General features: G+C 44.8%; 2 protein-coding genes across 3 annotated transcripts in view; one reads left to right on the forward strand and one right to left on the reverse strand.

Annotated features, from left to right (window-relative positions):
- The first annotated feature begins 1,115 nt into the window (after nucleotides 1-1,115).
- Nucleotides 1,116-14,107, forward strand: LOC139392525 (ETS domain-containing protein Elk-3-like). 2 transcript variants are annotated; one of them, XM_071140572.1, is made up of 5 exons: nucleotides 1,116-1,359; nucleotides 4,068-4,276; nucleotides 10,290-11,063; nucleotides 12,013-12,135; nucleotides 13,134-14,107. In XM_071140572.1, exons 2-5 carry the CDS (start codon nucleotides 4,070-4,072, stop codon nucleotides 13,227-13,229), a joined length of 1,200 nt encoding a protein of 399 aa, XP_070996673.1. In that variant the 5' UTR covers nucleotides 1,116-1,359; nucleotides 4,068-4,069; the 3' UTR covers nucleotides 13,230-14,107. The 2 variants fall into 2 exon arrangements, with proteins under 2 accessions (XP_070996673.1, XP_070996674.1); XM_071140573.1 differs by having other exon boundaries at nucleotides 1,235-1,359; nucleotides 13,101-14,107.
- A 65-nt stretch (nucleotides 14,108-14,172) lies between these two features.
- LOC139392524 (cyclin-dependent kinase 17) overlaps nucleotides 14,173-20,111 on the reverse strand; it is a 42,586-nt gene continuing 36,647 nt past the window's right edge. The window contains exons 7-16 of the mRNA XM_071140571.1: nucleotides 19,927-20,041; nucleotides 19,427-19,521; nucleotides 19,223-19,285; nucleotides 18,869-19,113; nucleotides 18,398-18,495; nucleotides 18,066-18,171; nucleotides 17,814-17,856; nucleotides 17,541-17,631; nucleotides 17,356-17,433; nucleotides 14,173-15,763 (exon numbers count right to left, since the gene is read on the reverse strand). Of these exons, the coding sequence (XP_070996672.1) occupies nucleotides 15,726-15,763; nucleotides 17,356-17,433; nucleotides 17,541-17,631; nucleotides 17,814-17,856; nucleotides 18,066-18,171; nucleotides 18,398-18,495; nucleotides 18,869-19,113; nucleotides 19,223-19,285; nucleotides 19,427-19,521; nucleotides 19,927-20,041 (972 nt within the window). The 3' untranslated portion in view covers nucleotides 14,173-15,725. The remainder of the gene's footprint in view (nucleotides 15,764-17,355; nucleotides 17,434-17,540; nucleotides 17,632-17,813; nucleotides 17,857-18,065; nucleotides 18,172-18,397; nucleotides 18,496-18,868; nucleotides 19,114-19,222; nucleotides 19,286-19,426; nucleotides 19,522-19,926; nucleotides 20,042-20,111) is intronic.

The following is a 20,111-nucleotide window of genomic DNA, read 5'->3' on the forward strand; positions in this document are numbered from 1 at the left end:
GTATATAATGTCGAGATGTTCATGTCTCCGCCCTAACAATGGGAGTTACCGTCCCAAAGGTGGGAAGGCAGGCTATAAACTGAGGACTGCATATTATGCCCATACAAACGCATTGGGCTTCGCCTCTTCCTCTCTCTCACTGGAGAAAGCATCCGAGCGAGCAAAACAGCGCCCCTCTGGTCTGAAGGTTTTCACCAGCAACGAATTCGGCAGGAGAAGTCCGCCCCCATTAATTTTCAACGAGAACACACAGAGAGATGTGCAGGGGATTGTGGGAAGTTGAGCAGCGAGAACCCTGCTAGAGGAGCGGTAGAAAAAGTTGAGCTCCCCCTCTACTTTATGCAAATTTCAACTGAAGCGTTGTCAACAGGAGCCCATGTATCTGATGCTGTCTGGACATAAATAATATATAATACTATAATTTCTTGGTTACAAACTGTTTAGTTCAGCTTGCTCGGATGCTTTTTCTGAGATTGATGCATCTTTCTGTCAGGGTGCGCCTCAGTCAAATAAATTCTTATTCATATTTCAATATTTAAATTTGGACAAGGAGGTAAACTACAGTAGGGCGGGTCAGGAACCCTAAGGCCCGCCATTTGTAGGCTACTGACCTATGTGACTGCATGTGTTTTGTGAGCTACGGTTTCCTGTCAGTGAGAGGAAATCCATACATGAAACCGGAAAAGTGGATCCACTCCCAACACACACAAACTCATGTGCACACATAAGTCTACTTATTGCATTTTCTCATTAACACAAACATAATCACATCACTTTATTCCACTAAGGCCAGGATTGAATCAGATCCATGTAAGATCCACACTCTGACTGCTCTCTCTGTGTGTGTGTGTGTGTGAAATCTCATTGACATCAAATTATGGAAAGGGGCTAGTTGTTGCATTCAATTTCAAGAAGTAGGCTATCCTTAAAATTCTCCATCATCTCACCACACACAGAGAGAGAGAGAGCAGTGTGTGTGTGTGTGTGTGTGTGTGTGTGTGTGTGTGGAGGAAGGAACACGAACGCCTCCAGCTGCTGGCCAAGAAGGTGACGTCAGTTGGGCCAGTAAGTAGTCAGAATTACAATATTACTGTGTGTGTGTGTGCGCGCGGGCGCAAAGAGGAGGAAAAGCGTGTTTACACAGACGGCCGAGAGCCTGGGGAATAATGCGCGAGAGGAAGTGAGCCGGCTCTCTGTCTGCGCGCTCCGACTTCCTGCTCTGTAGAAGAAAAAAACCTCCGGATCCCCTTACAGTCTCGAGTCCCGCAGCTCAGACGGCATCAGAATGGAAAACCAGCGCATTATACGGAATTATCTTTAAAAACATATACAGAAGGAAAGCAGACGTCCAACACCAGGGTATGTGGAGGCATGCTTATCTATGATATTCATATTAACTTTATTAAACCAGGATAGTCACTGAGTTTGAGTGATGATGACTTAGAAGTGAACTCTGTACCAGAAAATATAGTTTGGAAATATATAACTCGGGTCATCACAATGAACTTGGAATTTAGGGGACGACAGTCGATAGATGCTGGTAGCATATCCGCGATTTGTTACGCTATCTTGGCACAGATGTATACATTTGCGTAAAAGGTATGTGTTTCCTTCTATTCATAAAAGTACGCCATAAAAAGTTACGTTTATTTTCGTTTTGATGTTTGCTAACGTTGGGCTACTCCGTTATTCACACATTGGATGTTAAACTCAAATCGCTCGGGTCTGTCACGGTGCTCTAGTCTGCTTTTCTCGCGCAAGTTATTGTTTGTGATGCATTTGGCAACTCCAATTAGCTGTTGGTGTGAAAATGCGCTCATGGCCCTTTAACAACTCTAGTAGACTTTCTGGTTTGTCTGGACTCTACAGACTAATTGCCATGCGCTTCCGGATTGAAACTGGCAGCAGACAACATCTTGAAAATGAGTCATGGGGCAAACAAAGAGCCGTTTGAGTGTTCCAGGCTCTCCAACACCGATGGCTCTGCATAAACCCGAGCCCGGCGTTCCACGGATGATAACCCATACTCTAGTGCGTCTATATACGGCGTTTGGTACGATACAGCGACCAGAGGCATTATATAGCCTATGAGGTCTCATTAAGTCACTGTTGGTTGTACAGTACGTGCTAGCGACAGGAACGCGTAGCGCAGTGGCTAGTTGGTTTTTCCATTGGTAGTGCGCAGGAAGAGAGCACATTTAGTCATGGTTAAGTAATCCCCCCACACAGAGAGCTCATAACGGGTTTCCGTTTGGTCGATACTGGAGAAGCATATTCAAAGGACCAGCTGTATAATTTCTCTCTCTGTGTCATAGCACTGTTATAAGATACTAGAAACTCCCTAACAAAATAAATAATCCCTACCAGAAGCTACATGTAGAGTGTGTGTACCTGTCCAGGTGGAGAGACACTCAGCTGTGGGCCTATCGTCCCACAGTACAAATAAATAACGTGGACATGTTCAATGCTGCAATAAAACAGATGTAAATCTATGATGACAGTGTTTTTAATTGCACCAATCCCGTGTTTATCAGGCAATGCAGAGTTGCATGTTTCCTTACTATTGCTAAGGATATCCCCAAATGAACAGATCCTGCTGTTTTGTCTCTGAGCTTGGCTAGTTAACCCTTGTCACTATGGAACATCAAAAGACTAAATCCCTCATACATCATGCCACAGCATGTCCTGGGGGAGACCCAGAGTACATACATGTATGCAATGCATTCTCCATATGTTGTTGTGGAATAGGAAATGGGTGGTGTGTGTTGCTGTACCAGAGCGAGGCGAGGAGGAAACCCGTCCATTTGTCTCATCTGTGAGGTCTCTGTGTTTCCGATGGTTCCCGGTGACAGGAATTCCTACCTTTGAGTTGGGACTGGCCTTTCCCCGGGAAGACGCCCTGTAGCAGAATGAGAGGAAGTCCTCATTTAGACAGCTTTATGGTCTCCCATCAGACACACTATAGACATACACACACCCACACATCCCTACCATACACAAAAACATGCACACACACACACTGAGGAGACCTCCTCAGGAAACAGAGACAGAGGGGGTATTCACCTTTTTCCTCTCCTGGATGGTCGCTCTCCCACTGAGAGGGATGGAGGAGGAGGGAAAGCAGGATTCTCTGTTCAGTATTTTCAAACAGACACGCTTGTGTCTGGGGCATGTGTGTGTGTGTGTATGTGTGTGTGTGTGAGAGAGAGAGAGATGCACAGAAAGTTGTCTGTGTGGAGTGAGAGACAGACGGACAGTGAAGTCAAGGTAAATAGTGTCGTCGGGCCTGTCTTGGCAGAGGGGCACTGACCACGTCCTCTTTTATCACCACGGAAACATCCCTAGCTCCAACCGTCTGGCCATAGTTGGCAGCACCAAGTCCCTGAACTCTGACACAAGCACACACACTTGAACTCTTTATTTTGACCTATAATGAAACATAATTACTACTACGAAGCGCACAGGCACAAAGCACAGCGTGTGAGTGAGTGCAAGTGACCGAGTGTGCATGCGTGTTAGTGGAGTGGCATAGAGTTTGAGTGGACAAGCTTCTCTGACTTGTCTGATGTACTAAAGCTGCCAGGCAGCCCTTTATTCACAAAGAGCTGCTGTGTTGACCCGTCTTCTTATCATTTGGGCAGCCAGCCAAGCTCTCCAGCGAGTGAAAGTTTTACATAGCCCCTGGTGTGTCTCATTGCATATGCAGTAATGGCGTTTATTCCCAACTTCAACATATTGTAATATGAGATGTATGATGTCGCTGGCTGGCACTTCACCTCATAGGCATACATATGTCTATAGACAGTACATTGATTGGCACCGGATCTGGCACATGGTGCCAGGAGTAGCGAAATACTATGACTCCAGTGTCTGCTGTAGTGATGATCTAAATGTGTTTTTGGTGTGTTTTGTGTCTTTATGGGTAGGCTTTTATGGTGCAGGAAATGCCTTCTTGGTTGGGGGCGGGACATGGGGGGAGGCTTTTGTACTTGAGGGTTAGAATGGGTGTTCGTCGATTTACATGCCGTGCAAGTGTAACCCCTCTTTCTTTCTCCCTCTCTCTCCAGTCATGGAGAGTGCCATCACGTTGTGGCAGTTCCTGCTGCAGCTGTTATTGGACCAGAGCCACAAGCACCTGATCTGCTGGACTTCTGACGATGGGGAGTTTAAACTGCTCAAGTCAGAAGAGGTGGCCAAGCTGTGGGGCCTGAGGAAGAACAAGACCAACATGAACTATGACAAGCTGAGCCGCGCCCTGCGTTACTACTATGACAAGGTACACCTCCCATAGATTACATTGGCACAACACAAACACCTGCTGGTACGGTTGACAAGGTACATCCCATAGATTACATTGGCATTACACAAACACCAAATACACACCTGCTGGTATGGATGACCAGGTACAACACGAATGACCAGGTACACCAACATGGTATAAACCCTTCACAAACATACAGTAAATTGAGAAATCATGTAACTAAACAAAATGAAAAAGAAACTATACTATGGAACTAAGATAAATTATATAAAATAATGATAGTAAAACGCTCTGGAGAACTTTAATTATATTTGATGCAAAAAAGCAAATCTCGGCTTCATCCTTCATTAAGGCAGATGGCTTGTTCATCATAAAACCCTTTGATATTACCAACCACTTTAATATTTGTTGTTGTTGACAAGATTAACAAACTTAGGTATGACATCCAAACAACAAATGCTGAGTCTTCCTATTTATGCATAATGGACCAAATAATGAAAAGGCAAGCACTGTAGTTTTGAGTTCCACAATGTCTGTGTGGAAGGGTGAAAAATGGTTGCTATCTATAAATAAGGACAAACCACCTGGTACCGACAACCTGGATGGTAAACTGCTGAGGTTGGTAGCGGAATACATTGTGACTCGTTTGCCACATCTTCAATTTCAGCCTGGAAGACTGTGTGCCCTCAGACATGGAGGGAGATAAAGGTCATTCTGCTACCCAAGAATAGCAGGACCCACTAATTATTCAAACAGCTGACCAATCAGCTTGTTACATGTGCTTAGCAAACTTTTGGAAAAACATTTGATCAAATATTTTGCAGAAAAAGAGACTTTCAGCAACAGACTTTCAGCATGCTTACAGTGATGGGCACTCTACATGGACACATGACTGATGGTTGGCTGAAAGTAATTGATAGTAAGAAGATTGGGTTGCTTTGTTAGACTTCAGTGCATCTTTTAATGTCATTGATCATAACCTATTGCTGAAAAAAATGTAGGTGTTATTTGCATCCTCTGCCTTATTATGGATTGAGAGTTACCCATCTAATAGAACACAGAGGGTCTTTGTTAATGGAAGCTTCTCTCATGCAAATTCAGTTGAGTGTGGTATACCGCAGGGCAGCCTGCTAAGGCCATTGTTTTCTATTTTTACAAATTACCTTCCACTGACCTTGAGTAATGCCTGTGTGTCTATGTACGCTGACATCAACAGCATACACGTCGGCTACAACTAGAGGTTGACCGATTAATCGGAATGGCCGATTTAATTAGGGCCGGTTTCAAGTTTTCATAACAATCTAAATCTGTATTTTTGGACACCGATTTGGCCGATTTAAAAAAAAAAAAACTATTATTTGTATTTTTTACACCTTTTATTTAACTAGGCAAGTAGTTAAGAACACATTCTTATTTTCAATGACGGCCTAGGAACGGTGGGTTAACTGCCTTGTTCAGGGGCAGAACAACAGATTTTTACCTTGTCAGCTCGGGGATTCAATCTTGCAACCTTACAGTTAACTAGTCCGACGCGCTAACCACCTGCCTCTCATTGCACTCCACGAGTAGCCTGCCTGTAACGCGAATGCAGTAAGAAGCCAAGGTAACTTGCTAGCTAGCATTAAACTTCTTATAAAATACAATCAATCATAATCACTAGTTGATGATATTCATAGTTTATCTAGCGTGTCCTGCGTTGCATATAATCGATGCAGTGCTCATTCGAAAAAAAGGACTGTCGTTGCTCCAACGTGTACCTAACCATAAACATCAATGCCTTTCTTAAAATCAATACACAAGTATATATTTTTAAACCTGCATATTTAGTTAATATTGCCTGCTAACATGAATTTCTTTTAACTAGGTAAATTGTGTCACTTCTCTTGCAACAGAGTCATGGTATATGCAGCAGTTTGGGCCACCTGGCTCGTTGAGAACTGTGTGAAGACTATTTCTTCCTAACAAAGACAGTCAACTTCGCCAAACGGGGGATGATTTAACAAAAGCACATTTGCGAAAAAAGCACAATCGTTGCATGACTGTACCTAACCATAACCATAAACACCAATTCCTTTCTTAAAAGCAATACACAGAAGTATATATTTTTAAACCTGCATATTTAGCTAAAATAAATCCAGGTTAGCAGGCAATATTAACCACGTGAAATTGTGTCACTTCTCTTGCGTTCCTTGCACGCAGAGTCAGGGTATATGCAACAGTTTGGGCCGCCTGGCTCGTTGCGAACTAATTTGCCAGAATTTTACGTAATTGTGACATAACATTGAAGTTCGTACAATGTAACAGCAATATTTAGACTTAGGGATGCCACACGTTAGATAAAATACAGAACGGTTCCGTATTTCACTGAAATAAACGTTTTGTTTTCTAAATGATACGTTTCCGGATTCGACCATATTAATGACCAAAGGCTTGTATTTCTGTGTTTTATGTTATAATTAAGTCTATGATTTGATATTTGGTAGAGCAGTCTGACTGAGCGATGGTAGGCAGCAGCAGGCTCGTACGCATTCATTCAAACAGCACTTTCGTGCATTCTGCCAGCAGCTCTTCACAATGCTTCAAGCATTGAGCGGTTTATGACTTCAGGCCTATCAACTCCCGAGATTAGGCTGGTGTAACCAATGTGAAATGACTAGCTAGTTAGCGGGGTGCGCGCTAATAGCGTTTCAATCGGTGACGTCACTCGCTCTGAGACTTGGAATAGTTGTTCCCCTTGCTCTGCAAGGAGCGATGGGTAACGATGCTTCGGGGGTGGCTGTTGTCGTTGTGTTCCTGGTTCGAGCCCAGGTAGGGGCGAGGAGAGGGACGGAAGCTATACTATTACACTGGCAATACTAAAGTAAGAACATCCAATAGTCAAAGGTATATGAAATACAAATGGTATAGAGAGAAATAGTCCTATAAATACTATATTAACTACAACCTAAAACCTCTTACCTTGAAATATTGAAGTCTCATGTTAAAAGGAACCACCAGCTTTCATATGTTCTCATGTTCTGAGCAAGGAACTTAAACGTTAGCTTTTTTACATGGCACATATTGCACTTTTACTTTCTTCTCCAAAACTTTGTTTTTGCATTATTTAAACCAAACATGTTTCATTATTTATTTGAGGCTAAATTGATTTTTATTGATGTATTATATTAAGTTAAAATAGTCAGTATTGTTGTAATTGTTTTTTAAATTTATTTTTATTTATTTTTTAAATCGTCCGATTTAATCGGTTAGCGCCTTTTTTTTGGGCCTCCAATAATCGGTATCCACGTTGAAAAATCATAATCGGTCGACCTCTAGCTACAACAGTCAAATAAATAACTGAGACACTTAACATAGAGATCCAGTCAGTTTTAGAAAGGGTAACTAGCAATAGGCTGTTGCTAAATATTTCAAAAACAAAAATAATAATTTTTGGGACAAATCACTTGCTCAGTGAGAAACCTAATTTAGATACAGTGGGGCAAAAAAGTATTTAGTCAGCCACCAATTGTGCAAGTTCTCCCACTTAAAAATATGAGAGAGGCCTATAATTTTCATCATAGGTACACTTCAACTATGACAGACTAAATGAGAAAAAAAATCCAGAAAATCACATTGTAGGATTTTTAATGAATTTATTTGCAAATTATGGTGGAAAATAAGTATTTGGTCACCTACAAACAAACAAGATATCTTGCTCTCACAGACCTGTAACTTCTTCTTTAAGAGGCTCCTCTGTCCTCCACTTGTTACCTGTATTAATGGCACCTGTTTGAACTTGTTATCAGTATAAAAGACACCTGTCCACTACCTCAAACAGTCACACTCCAAACTCTACTATGGCCAAGACCAAAGAGCTGTCAAAGGACACCAGAAACAAAATTGTAGACCTGCACCAGGCTGGGAAGACTGAATCTGCAATAGGTAAGCAGCTTGGTTTGAAGAAATCAACTGTGGGAGCAAATATTAGGAAATGGAAGACATACAAGACCACTGATAATCTCCCTCGATCTGGGGCTCCACGCAAGATCTCACCCCGTGGGGTCAAAATGATCACACGAACGGTGAGCAAAAATCCCAGAACCACACGGGGGACCTAGTGAATGACCTGCAGAGAGCTGGGACCAAATTAACAAAGCCTACCATCAGTAACACACTACACCGCCAGGGATTCAAATCCTGCAGTGCCAGACATGTCCCCCTGCTTAAGCCAGTACATGTCCAGGCCCGTCTGAAGTTTGCTAGAGAGCATTTGGATGATCCAGAAGAAGATTGGGAGAATGTCATATGGTCAGATGAAACCAAAATATAACTTTTTGTTAAAAACTCAACTCATCGTGTTTGGAGGACAAAGAATGATGAGTTGCATCCAAAGAACACCATACCAACTGTGAAGCATGGGGGTGGAAACATCATGCTTTGGGGCTGTTTTTCTGCAAAGGGACCAGGACGACTGATCCGCGTAAAGGAAAGAATGAATGGGGCCATGTATCGTGAGATTGAGTGAAAACCTCCTTCCATCAGCAAGGGCATTGAAGATGAAACGTGGCTGGGTCTTTCAGCATGACAATGATCCCAAACACACCGCCCGGGCAATGAAGGAGTGGCTTCGTAAGAAGCATTTCAAGGTCCTGGAGTGGCCTAGCCAGTCTCCAGATCTCAACCCCATAGAAAATCTTTGGAGGGAGTTGAAAGTCCGTGTTGCCCAGCAACAGCCCCAAAACATCACTGCTCTAGAGGAGATCTGCATGGAGGAATGGACCAAAATACCAGCAACAGTGTGTGAAAACCTTGTGAAGACTAACAGAAAATGTTTGACCTCTGTCATTGCCAACAAAGGGTATATAACAAAGTATTTAGATAAACTTTTGTTATTGACCAAATACTTATTTTCCACCATAATTTGCAAATAAATTCATTAAAAATCCTACAATGTGATTTTCTGGATTTTCTTCTCACTTTGTCTGTCATAGTTGAAGTGTACCTATGATGAAAATTACAGGCCTCATCTTTTTAAGTGGGAGAACCTGCACAATTGGTGGCTGACTAAATACTTTTTTGCCCCACTGTATCTTATTGAGTAATGTGGCAATTGAGCAAGTTGAAGAGACTAAACTGCTGGGTGTAACCCTAGATAGCAAGCTGTCATTGTCAAAACATATAGACTCAATGGTTGCTAAAATGGGAAGAGGTCTGTCCGTGATAGGGCGTTGCTCTGACTTCTCAGTCGACCAGACAGGTCCTACAGGCCCTAGCTTTGTCGCACCTGGACTACTGCCCAGCTGTGTGGTCATGGGCAGCAAAGCAGGACATAGGTCAATTGTAGTTGGTCCAGAACAAGGCAGCATGTATTGAGAGATTGACTGCATCACTATTGGTCTTTGTGCAAGGTATTGATATGTTGAAGGTACCGAACTGCTCAAGCAGTTGTCAAGCAGTTGTCAAGCAGTTGTCAAGCAGTTGTCAAGCAGTTGTCAAGCAGTTGTCACACAGTTCAGACACTCAGAAGTACAACACAAGACATGCAACCAGAGGTCTCTTCACAGTCCCCAGGTCCAGAACAGAGGCTGGGAAACACACAGTATTAGATAGAGCCATGACTAGATGGAACTCTCTGCCACCCCAGGTAACTCATACTAGCACTAAACCCAGTAAAAAAAGAAGAAGAAATGACACCTTACTGCACAAAAGGGACTATGACAAGACACAGCCATTTTAAATATGTTGTATTGTAATTTGCACTGTATTATGTCTTAGACCTAGATATTGTTAAGGACTGAAATACATATCAGTACATTAACTAATAATGTTCTGTACTATCTATTATGTCATGTTTCATGTGGACCCCAGGAAGAGTAGCTGATGCTTTTGCAGCGGCTAATGGGGATCCTCATAAATACCTCAACACCGCATTAAACATGTCTGTACCAATTCTACAGGTCAAACCACCATATATCATGGCATGCATGTTAACATTACACTGTTATTACTGTATAACATATGATGCTTCAACTCCTCCCCCCTTCGCCAGAACATCATCAAGAAGGTGATTGGCCAGAAGTTTGTGTACAAATTTGTGTCCTTTCCGGAGATCCTGAAGATGGACCCTGCGGCGGTGGAGATGGGTGTGCGGGGGTCTGATGAGACTGGTGGGGCCCTGTCAGAGGGGGAGGGGGATGAGGAGGGGATGAGGGGCGGCCCCCCAGGGAGGAACGAGTACCTCCACTCAGGCCTCTACTCCTCCTTTACTGTCAGCTCCCTCCAGCATCCCCAGGACCTCCTCCGCCCCCCTGATCTGCTCCGGCCAATCAAGGTGGAGCCTCGACATGATCACCATGATGACAGTGGCACAGTGATTCGCTTTGTTCAGAACCGCAGCCATAAGGACGGGGCACTGCCGGTGGTGTCGCTGCCTTCATCCCCGCCCCCTTCCTCAAACGAGGGCTATTATTTGTCCAAACCTTCCCCAAGGCTAGCCTACTCCTCGTCCTGCTCCTCCTCCCCATCACACAGCCCCACCCACGCACTCTGGAGGGCACGGAGCCCCGCCCCTGAGACTGATGAATCAGTGCAGAGTGCTCAACCCCTTAACCTATCGTCTGGTCACAGAGACCGTGGCCAGGTCACACCCACGCCAGAGAAGAGGGGCTTAGCCAATAGCGTCCCGCCAAAAACCAGGAAGCCAAAAGGCCTGGAGATATCTGCACCCTCCCTGCTCCTGACAGCCAATGACATCGGATCTATCGCCCTCAACAGTCCTGCGCTGCCCTCTGGGTCCCTAACACCAGCCTTCTTCACTGCACAGGTCAGCACCACCCTCACTCACAATATTTTCCCAGGTTAGCCCTGAACACAAACGCATACACTCGCTCCACCCTTGCCCTCTGTGTGTGTACGTGCTGATTTATGTGTGTAATGACATTGGGGGAAAATACATGACTTATCTGGACTTATCCCTGAGTCTCTCTGGAACGGTCTGTCCTTTCCTTACCATGAAGCAGGGTAGGGAGAGGAGAGGGAGGGAGGTAAGAGAGAGTTATTGAGGAGAGACGGAGAGAGGAAATGAGGGAATGAGTGAAAGAGGTAAGCGGAAAAGAGGGATAGGGTGGGGAGCGAGACTAGTAAGGAGGAGAGAGGGAGGGAGAGAGAGGTAAGTTGAGAGAGTGCAAAGAAGGGAGAGAGAAGGGAGGGTGGGGAGGTCTAAGTGAAGCCATATGTTCCTAAATCTCTTGAATCGCGTCGTAAGGTAAGGGCTGTTTTAATACCACGGATACAGAGAGAGGGAGAGAGAATCTAGAACTCCTCTTTATTGGGCCACAACAAAACAACACATTAAAATAGCATACATCATTCCTTACCCACATAAACACAACCCCCCTTTAACAGAGAAATTAAGTCAGGGAGAGAGAGCAATAGGGAGAAATTGATGTCATATGTAGCTTCTCAGCGAAAACCTAGTTTTCCAAGTTCTGTGACCTCAAGAGTTCCCCAAGTCATTCTTGAATTCACTCCCCCAGTCTCCCCCAAAGCAGGGTATGAAGCCCTCTCTCCCCTCCTAGTTCCAGTGTTTTACTAAAACAAACAGTGCCAGCGCAGCAGGACTGAATAACCACAGGGAGAAATTAAACCTCTGTGCTGTGTGTGTTCATACTCAGCTAGATCATTTTACAGATCACCAATAAAAACACCAACAGAACATTTAACAAATTGACATCTCTCACTCTTTCCATAAACTCTTTGTTCTCCCCCTCTAGACTCCCTCAGGTCTCATCCTCACCCCCAGTCCCCTGCTGTCCAGTATCCATTTCTGGAGCAGTCTGAGTCCCGGAGGATCCCTGAGCCCCGCTCGCCTGCAGGGCCATGGACCCCTGTTCCAGGTGACACACACACACACACACTCTCTCTAAAAGAGAATAGAGAGGAGAAAGGAAAGTAAGATTGACACCACCTGGAGTGAAGACTGATGGGAGTTAAGGAGGAGAGAGGGAGGGACAGAGAAGAAAGTTGTGGGATGGGTGACAAAGGGTTATGGGAGGACAGTTTAGTATTTGCTTGTTCATGCTGAGCTGAGAGGGAAAGGGCTCCACTCGAACTGGTAAAAAAAGAAGAGGGATAGTGAATGCTGACCGTCTGAGTTAGAAGTTTGAGCTACGACTTGGGTTGCAAAATTCCGGGAACCTTAAATAAATTCCCTGGTTTCCCGAAATCCCGATTGTAGGATCCCAGATCCAGGAGGGAATAAGCAGTAAATCTGTAGTCCTCCATCCAGGACTTCTGGAAAAACAGAAAATGTTTTGAAAGTTCCCTGAATTCTGCAACCATTGCTAAGACAGAAGATTCCCCCAAACAGCCTCATTTTCTCAACAACAACAACAAGAGTCACATGACACCACCGCTATTTAGTTTTGTGTGTGTGAGCGGTTCACTGTGATTGTACTTAAGTGTGTGTGTGACTCACCGTGTGCATGGGTTTCAAAATAAGCTACAGATGTTTCCTTTCTGGTGTGGACAGGGGTGGGTGGGGGGGGCAGCTTCCTGCTGGGGGGGGGGGGGGGGGTCAGGAGCCCCACCCACTCCCACATCAGGAAGTGCCTCTCCTCCCATCGTCAGTAGGGATGGGCGTTAAAATACCTCAGCCACCATTTTAGGGGATTCTTAAACCCAGTCATCAGCCTCTCCAGAGTTACCCAGAGTTTTGGCTAGAGTTCTTTATAAAGAAAATGATCATTAGCAGTAATAGTACACATGTATAACACTATACTAGGGATAGAGATGAATGTACTTCACCTCACTATAATATGGGGTGCATCATTTTTATTGTGTGCCATTTCCTATCTGACAGTGGATCTCACCGGTCTTGTCCATCTGTCTGTAGTTCCCCACCCTGCTGAATGGGCCCATCCCAGTCCCCTTGTCCAGCCTGGACACCTCCTCCCCCCTACTGCTCTCCCACAGCCCACACAAGTCCTGATCTTCCTGGAGGACAGTACCATACTCTACTGGACTCTACTACCAACTGGACCAAAACAGGCTTAAAATCAGGCCCGACCCGAACAAGTTCAAATCCTGCACCCCGACACAGCAGGACTCGAGGCCAAATCAGGTTAAGCCAGCAAATATCAGGACACTGCTGCAAACCTACTGGATCAGCCTTCAACTGTGTCAATATCATTGACTTGAAGATACATCTTCTTTAGTTTCGTTGAAACTGTTTTTTTTTTTTTACTTACTCATCTCATCCATCTTGAAAAAAAATTAAGTTATCCCATATTTATCCTCTTCAGAATGCTGTTCCATGCATTGTACCTTGTCTGGCGTATGGTTATAACGCTTTATACGAGACAGGGCGTGGTTATAACGCTTTATAAGAGACAGGACGTGGTTATAACGCTTTATAAGAGACAGGGCGTGGTTATAACGCTTTATAAGAGACAGGGCGTGGTTATAACGCTTTATAAGAGACAGGGCGTGGTTATAAAGCTTTATATCATTGTATAGTGGTTGATATGTTCACATGAGGCTGTGAACCTGGTTGTATTGTTCTGGCTAAGTGTTTTTCTATGGTTTTGTATTGCATTACACTAAGCATTATTACCTTGTACCGGCTGTGCCTTCTCAAACTTAAGAGTTATGTAAATGTTTTATTTTCAAGCTTTTTTTTATTTTTTTATAGACGAAATTCCAGTTCAATATTAAACAAAAGCTTATTTGTAACAGCTTTGTTATTTTTTTTATAAAGGAATTGATACAAATGTATTCTCAATGATTTGCTATTTGTTTTGATGTTTGAGAGTCAAGTAAAAATGACTTTTTTAAATAAACATGAAGCATTGACTGCTATACAACTCATTTTATCTGGTGTGTGTGTCATCAGCTACTGCAATTTCACCCAGAAAACCACAATAAAGACAAAATGTATTTAGCAAACAGACACATTTTACTGTGATTATGAGAAATAAATAGTTCCAGTAAAAAGAGGTACAGGACCACCAACTGTCAGTGTCCCAGAGAGGTTGAGTTACCACAGCTGGCATTCCATGTCAGATGCGCACACAGGTCATTCTTAAACTTGAAAAAGTACAGTATGACAATATTAATATACAACACTGTCAGTTAAACACACACAGCGGCTTAAGTCTATTTAAAATTTCAATTTGAAATGTGTACAAACGCTGGAAATAGAGACAAGTGGTCCAATGCAGACTGAAACAACAAGTATTTTTTCTCCTTTGAGAGGCGAAGCTGCTGCCCCTTGACATGCCACACGACACTGTATTCACAAGGAGAGGTCAAAAGGTCAAACATAGAAAACAAAAATCTCTTAATACTGTCAAATCAAGTCAGCCATTTTAAAACACCTGTCATCCTAGTATTGCCCTGAAATCATGGTACATCCCCACTCCCATGGCCAGCTACAGAGTAGAGAGCCATTCAAAAAACTAGTAACTGCTTACAGTTATTGATGATGCACAAAAACAGCCGGTATTTGTAGACCTCCAAAAAGGCAAGAAGAGAAAATTAAGAACTTGCATACAATAAAATAACTTAAGTCAAGACCATCCTGGGGGGTAGGGGAAACAGAGGGAGAGACCGATGGGTTCCTTCGGGAGGTCACATTACTTCCTGCGGCGTTTCAGTGTTTCTCTCCTCCCTAATCGGCGCTTTCCTGTTGCCATGACAAGCAGCGAGGGAGACCGGAAATGTCCTGGGGAGTCAAACTCCACCTTCTGCTGTGGTCCCATTCGTTGGCTAAAAGACTGAGGGTCGTTGTGCTCTCCTGACGACTGGACCCCATCTCAACCCCATTTTGACCCCTTCCTAACACCCGTCTGGCTCCTGAAACGTTCTAGGTCAAGGAGAATGAGAGGGAGGCCGGGAAATGATTCAGTTCAGATGAAAGATTTCCAGTTGAGGACCAGACACTCCCAGTCCCTCTCTCCTAGTCTGCACTGGTCTGGTCTCACTTCAGTCACACTGCCATCAGAGGAAGCTTGAGAAAGTACTTGAGAAAAAAATGCTAAAAAGGCATTCAGTCTCTGAACACAACGACATGCACAACAGCAAAGGTAACAGCTATGATAAACAACATTGAGATCATCAGTGGAATCATAATAACCATAATTCATATCAATAACAATAGTAACCTTAGCGACTGGTCGATTGTGCATGGTGTCGGAGTTCACATAATCATATACACAAACTGCGTGTTAAATACAGACAGTAGTAGTTTAGCAGCAAAATATACCCCCTACCCCCCTTCCATATCTTCAAATAAATAAACGTAGTTCATCTCTCCCTCCCCAATCAACTCCAGACTCACTCGCTCTATGGGGGTGAGGGGGTCTCTCCAGGGGTGAGGGGCTCATGCGAGAGGGGGCTCTGTCCTGTTCATTCTCATCCCAAGCGAGAGTCGGTTACTATAGCAACAGGAACCAGCTCCACCCTGGAGCGCCCGGGAGCAGACCGTCTAGAAGAGCATGCTCTGTCTTCTGTTCTTGCTGTTGCCTGGAGAGATTGCAAAAATCAGAAACTTTCTGTCCAAAAATGATGCAGAAAAATTAATCCATGCTTTTGTCACTTCTAAGTTAGACTACTGCAATGCTCTACTTTCTGGCTACCTGGATAAAGCACTAAATAAACTTCAGTTAGTGCTAAATACGGCTGCTAGAATCCTGACTAGAACCAAAAAATGTGATCATATTACTCCAGTGCTAGCCCCCCTACACTGGCTTCCTGTCAAAGCAAGGGCTGATTTCAAGGTTTTACTGCTAACCTACAAAGCATTACATGGGCTTGCTCCTACCTATCTCTCTGATTTGGTCCTGCCGTACATACCTACACGTACGCTACGGTCACAAGACGCAGGCCTCCTAATTGTCCCTAGAATTTCTAAGCAAACAGCTGGAGGCAGGGCTTTCTCCTATAGAGCTCCATTTTTATGGAACGGTCTGCCTACCCATGTCAGAGACGCAAACTCGGTCTCAACCTTTAAGTCTCTACTGAAGACTCATCTCTTCAGTGGGTCATATGATTGAGTGTAGTCTGGCCCGGGAGTGGGAAGGTGAACGGAAAGGCTCTGGAGCAACGAACCGCCCTTGCTGTTTCTGCCTGGCCGGTTCCCCTCTTTCCACTGGGATTCTCTGCCTCTAACCCTATTACAGGGGCTGAGTCACTGGCTTACTGGGGCTCTCTCATACCGTCCCTGGGAGGGGTGCGTCACCTGAGTGGGTTGAGTCACTGATGTGGTTATCCTGTCTGGGTTTGCGCCCCCCCTTGGGTTTGCCGTGGCGGAGATCTTTGTGGGCTATACTCGGCCTTGTCTCAGGGTGGTAAGTTGGTGGTTGAAGATATCCCTCTGGTGGTGTGGGGGCTGTGCTTTGGCAAAGTGGGTGGGGTTATATCCTTCCTGTTTGGCCCTGTCCGGGGGTGTCCTCGGATGGGGCCACAGTGTCTCCTGACCCCTCCTGTCTCAGCCTCCAGTATTTATGCTGCAGTAGTTTATGTGTCGGGGGGGCTAGGGTCAGTTTGTAATATCTGGAGTACTTCTCCTGTCCTATTCGGTGTCCTGTATGAATTTAAGTGTGCTCTCTCTAATTCTCTCTTTCTCTCTCTCGGAGGACCTGAGCCCTAGGACCATGCCTCAGGACTACCTGACATGATGACTCCTTGCTGTCCCCAGTCCACCTGGCCGTGCTGCTGCTCCAGTTTCAACTGTTCTGCCTTATTATTATTGGACCATGCTGGTCATTTATGAACATTTGAACATCTTGGCCATGTTCTGTTATAATCTCCACCCGGCACAGCCAGAAGAGGACTGGCCACCCCACATAGCCTGGTTCCTCTCTAGGTTTCTTCCTAGGTTTTGGCCTTTCTAGGGAGTTTTTCCTAGCCACCGTGCTTCTACACCTGCATTGCTTTCTGTTTGGGGTTTTAGGCTGGGTTTCTGTACAGCACTTTGAGATATCAGCTGATGTACGAAGGGCTATATAAATACATTTGATTTGATGGAGTGGATAAGAAAGAGAGATAGAGTTCCATGTCTGTCATAACAGTTATAGAGCTCCAGGTAAGAAGAGGTGTGTGTGTGTTTTACACACCTGACTCTAGGTGTGAGGAGTTCCGATAGCCAGGGTCTCTCTGCAGTTGGATATCCTTCAGAGTGAATATTGATATACCTGAGAGAGAGAGAGAGAGAGAGAGAGAGAGAGAGGGTTGTAATTATGTGTGAGTGTATCTCCAGGCCATTCAGAGGACAAGACCATCCCCAGGTTTAGAGACTCACTCTCATGCAGTGTGTGGACCTGTGTCCCCAGGCTCTTGAAGTAGGCCTGCTTCATAGCTTCATCTGCTGAGATCCTCTTCTTGGACTCATACTGGAGAGGAGGGAGACCAACAGTTAACACACTGACATTACAGCAACAACTGAAACCGAATCAGTAAGGCAGAAGTGACTACTGTGCCCCCTGTTGTTCATTATCAGTACTGCATGCCAGTGGTTCAGCGTATAACTGCGTAGGTTACACAGTGTGTGGAAAATGTAGCCAGAGAAACTCACTTTCAGGAATGATAACACCAGCTCAATGCCTTCTGTGTCCAACCTGAAAAGGAGAGAGAGAGAATCACAGGGTTTAATGTCAGTCGGTGGTGACTGATGGGAAGGAAGGAAGTGGAGAGTTGGTTTACTAAAGTTCCACAGGACTTCCTGCCTCATGTACTGACTAAACACACTCACATATACGCATTCACAAACCCACACAGAAACGTGTGCACTCAAACAACCTCATGTACGCGCGCGCACACACGCTACCTGGGCGCATGGTTGATGAACGGCTGAGGTTTGTATTTTGGGAAGTTGTAGGATTTGAATTCCTCGACGCCAGAGATCCCTGGCCAGCTGTCCTCTGATGGCGTGCCTGGAGAAAGAGAGAGGGGACCGTCTTCAAATAACGCTCTATCAAAGTTTAGTTAACGCTCAAATAATGTCCCCATCATCAGCAGCATGTCTGAGGACTCTCCTGCTTATTTAGAGAGTTCTGTGGTTGTGTTAGTGTGTTCGTCCTTGTAGCAGACACTAGGTGGCGCTAGGTCAGTGGGTTAGTTAGGCTGTAACATCCGAATCAGGCTGTACTCTGTCCTCACCCAGCAGTCTGAATATGAGGTGGAGCTCGTCCTCTACGGTGGAGCCAGGAAACAGGGGCCGACCTGCAGCCATCTCATAAAATATACACCCCACACCCCTACACACAGAGAGAGAGAGAGAGAATTACACACAGCTTGTTCACACACACACACACGAAAATAGAGGCTAGGGAGTAGGATGAAGGAGTTAGGACGCAGAGCACTTAATCAAAGTTTATATGTGTAAAATACATTGAATGAAGTGGTTGTGGTTGCTAGGGTGTAAGGATATAGGGCCCTAAAACCTGGACCTCAAAGCCAGCCACGGCTTTTTATTTGATTCTTCCTCTCTAATAAGGGACTGATTTAGCCCTGGGACACCAGGTGGGTGCAATTCATTATCAGGTAGAAGAGACAAACAGCACTACTCCGGACCTCCAGAGTAGGATTTGTTTACCCTTGGCGTAGCTTGTTAGGATGTAGTGTTCTTACCACATGTCAATCTGTGTGGAGTACTCGGAGGAGCCTAGCAGGACGTCAGGAGGCCGGTACCACAGAGTCACCACCTCGTTGGAGTACGTCTTAGTGGGGACAGACTTAGCCCGCGCCAGACCGAAGTCAGCCAGTTTGAGTTCCCCTCTCTCGTTGATGAGCAGGTTCTGGGGCTTTAGGTCTCTGTGGAGAACCTTCCGCTTGTGGCAGTACGCCAACCCCCGCAAAATCTGGAACAAGAAGATCTAGAACCGCACAAACACATGCAATGTTAACCACTATTATACAAGGGTTTTTATCTAAAGTGACTTCCAGTACAGTGAGTGCTAGGTCATTCGTCTTGGTCATACTCACCTTGACGTTGTGCATACTCATGATGTTCCCACAGTCATCCATGTACTGCTTCAGGTCTTTATCCTGCACAGGAAGTGAGGACAGCAGTCAGTCAGACAGGACAGGAAGTACATGTACAACAGCCTACTTAAGACGATAAACTCCTCAGATAATTGGGGCACTACAAAGACCAGCATGAAGTGTGAGCAATTTAGTGATTCTCACCAGGTACTCGAAGACCAGCGTCAGGCTCTTGTCTGTGTGGACAATGTCATGTAAGGTCACGATGTTGGCATGTTTCAGGTCCTTCAGTAACGACACTGGAGAGAGGGAAGGAAAGAGAGGGATGAGGGAGAGCAAGAGAAGGAACAATGGGCGGCAGGTAGCCTAGTGGTTAGAGCGTTGGACTAGTAACCGAAAGGTTGCAAGATCAAATCCCCGAGCTGACAAGGGGATGTCGTTCTGCCCCTGAACAAGGCAGTTAACCCACTGTTCCTAGGCCGTCATTGAAAATAAGAATTTGTTCTTAACTGACTTGCCTAGTTAAATAAAGGTCAAATAAAAAATAAAAAATAAAAAACAATAGTGAATGAGAAAGAGCTAAGAGTGATAAAAAATAAAAGATAGAATGTAGCATTGAAATCAGTAATGGGAGGATGAGAGAGCGGAAGAGAAGCAGGGATAAAGTGATAGAGAGGAGGAAAGGCAGAGAGGTATAGACTCACCTTCTCTGATGGCGGTGCAGGGTGCTCCCTCTTCGTGCTCCAGCCGGATCTCCTTTAGCGCCACCAGGTTGTCAGTCAGCTTACTGCGGCCCTTAAATACTGTAGCATAGGTCCCCTATAGAAAAAACTAACTGGTTATGACCGGACTCAAAACAAAATAACTTTCTTGTGAAAAGCATGTTTTC

This window comes from Oncorhynchus clarkii, chromosome 33, assembly GCF_045791955.1.
Source record: "Oncorhynchus clarkii lewisi isolate Uvic-CL-2024 chromosome 33, UVic_Ocla_1.0, whole genome shotgun sequence".
Taxonomy (NCBI): Eukaryota; Metazoa; Chordata; class Actinopteri; order Salmoniformes; family Salmonidae; genus Oncorhynchus; species Oncorhynchus clarkii.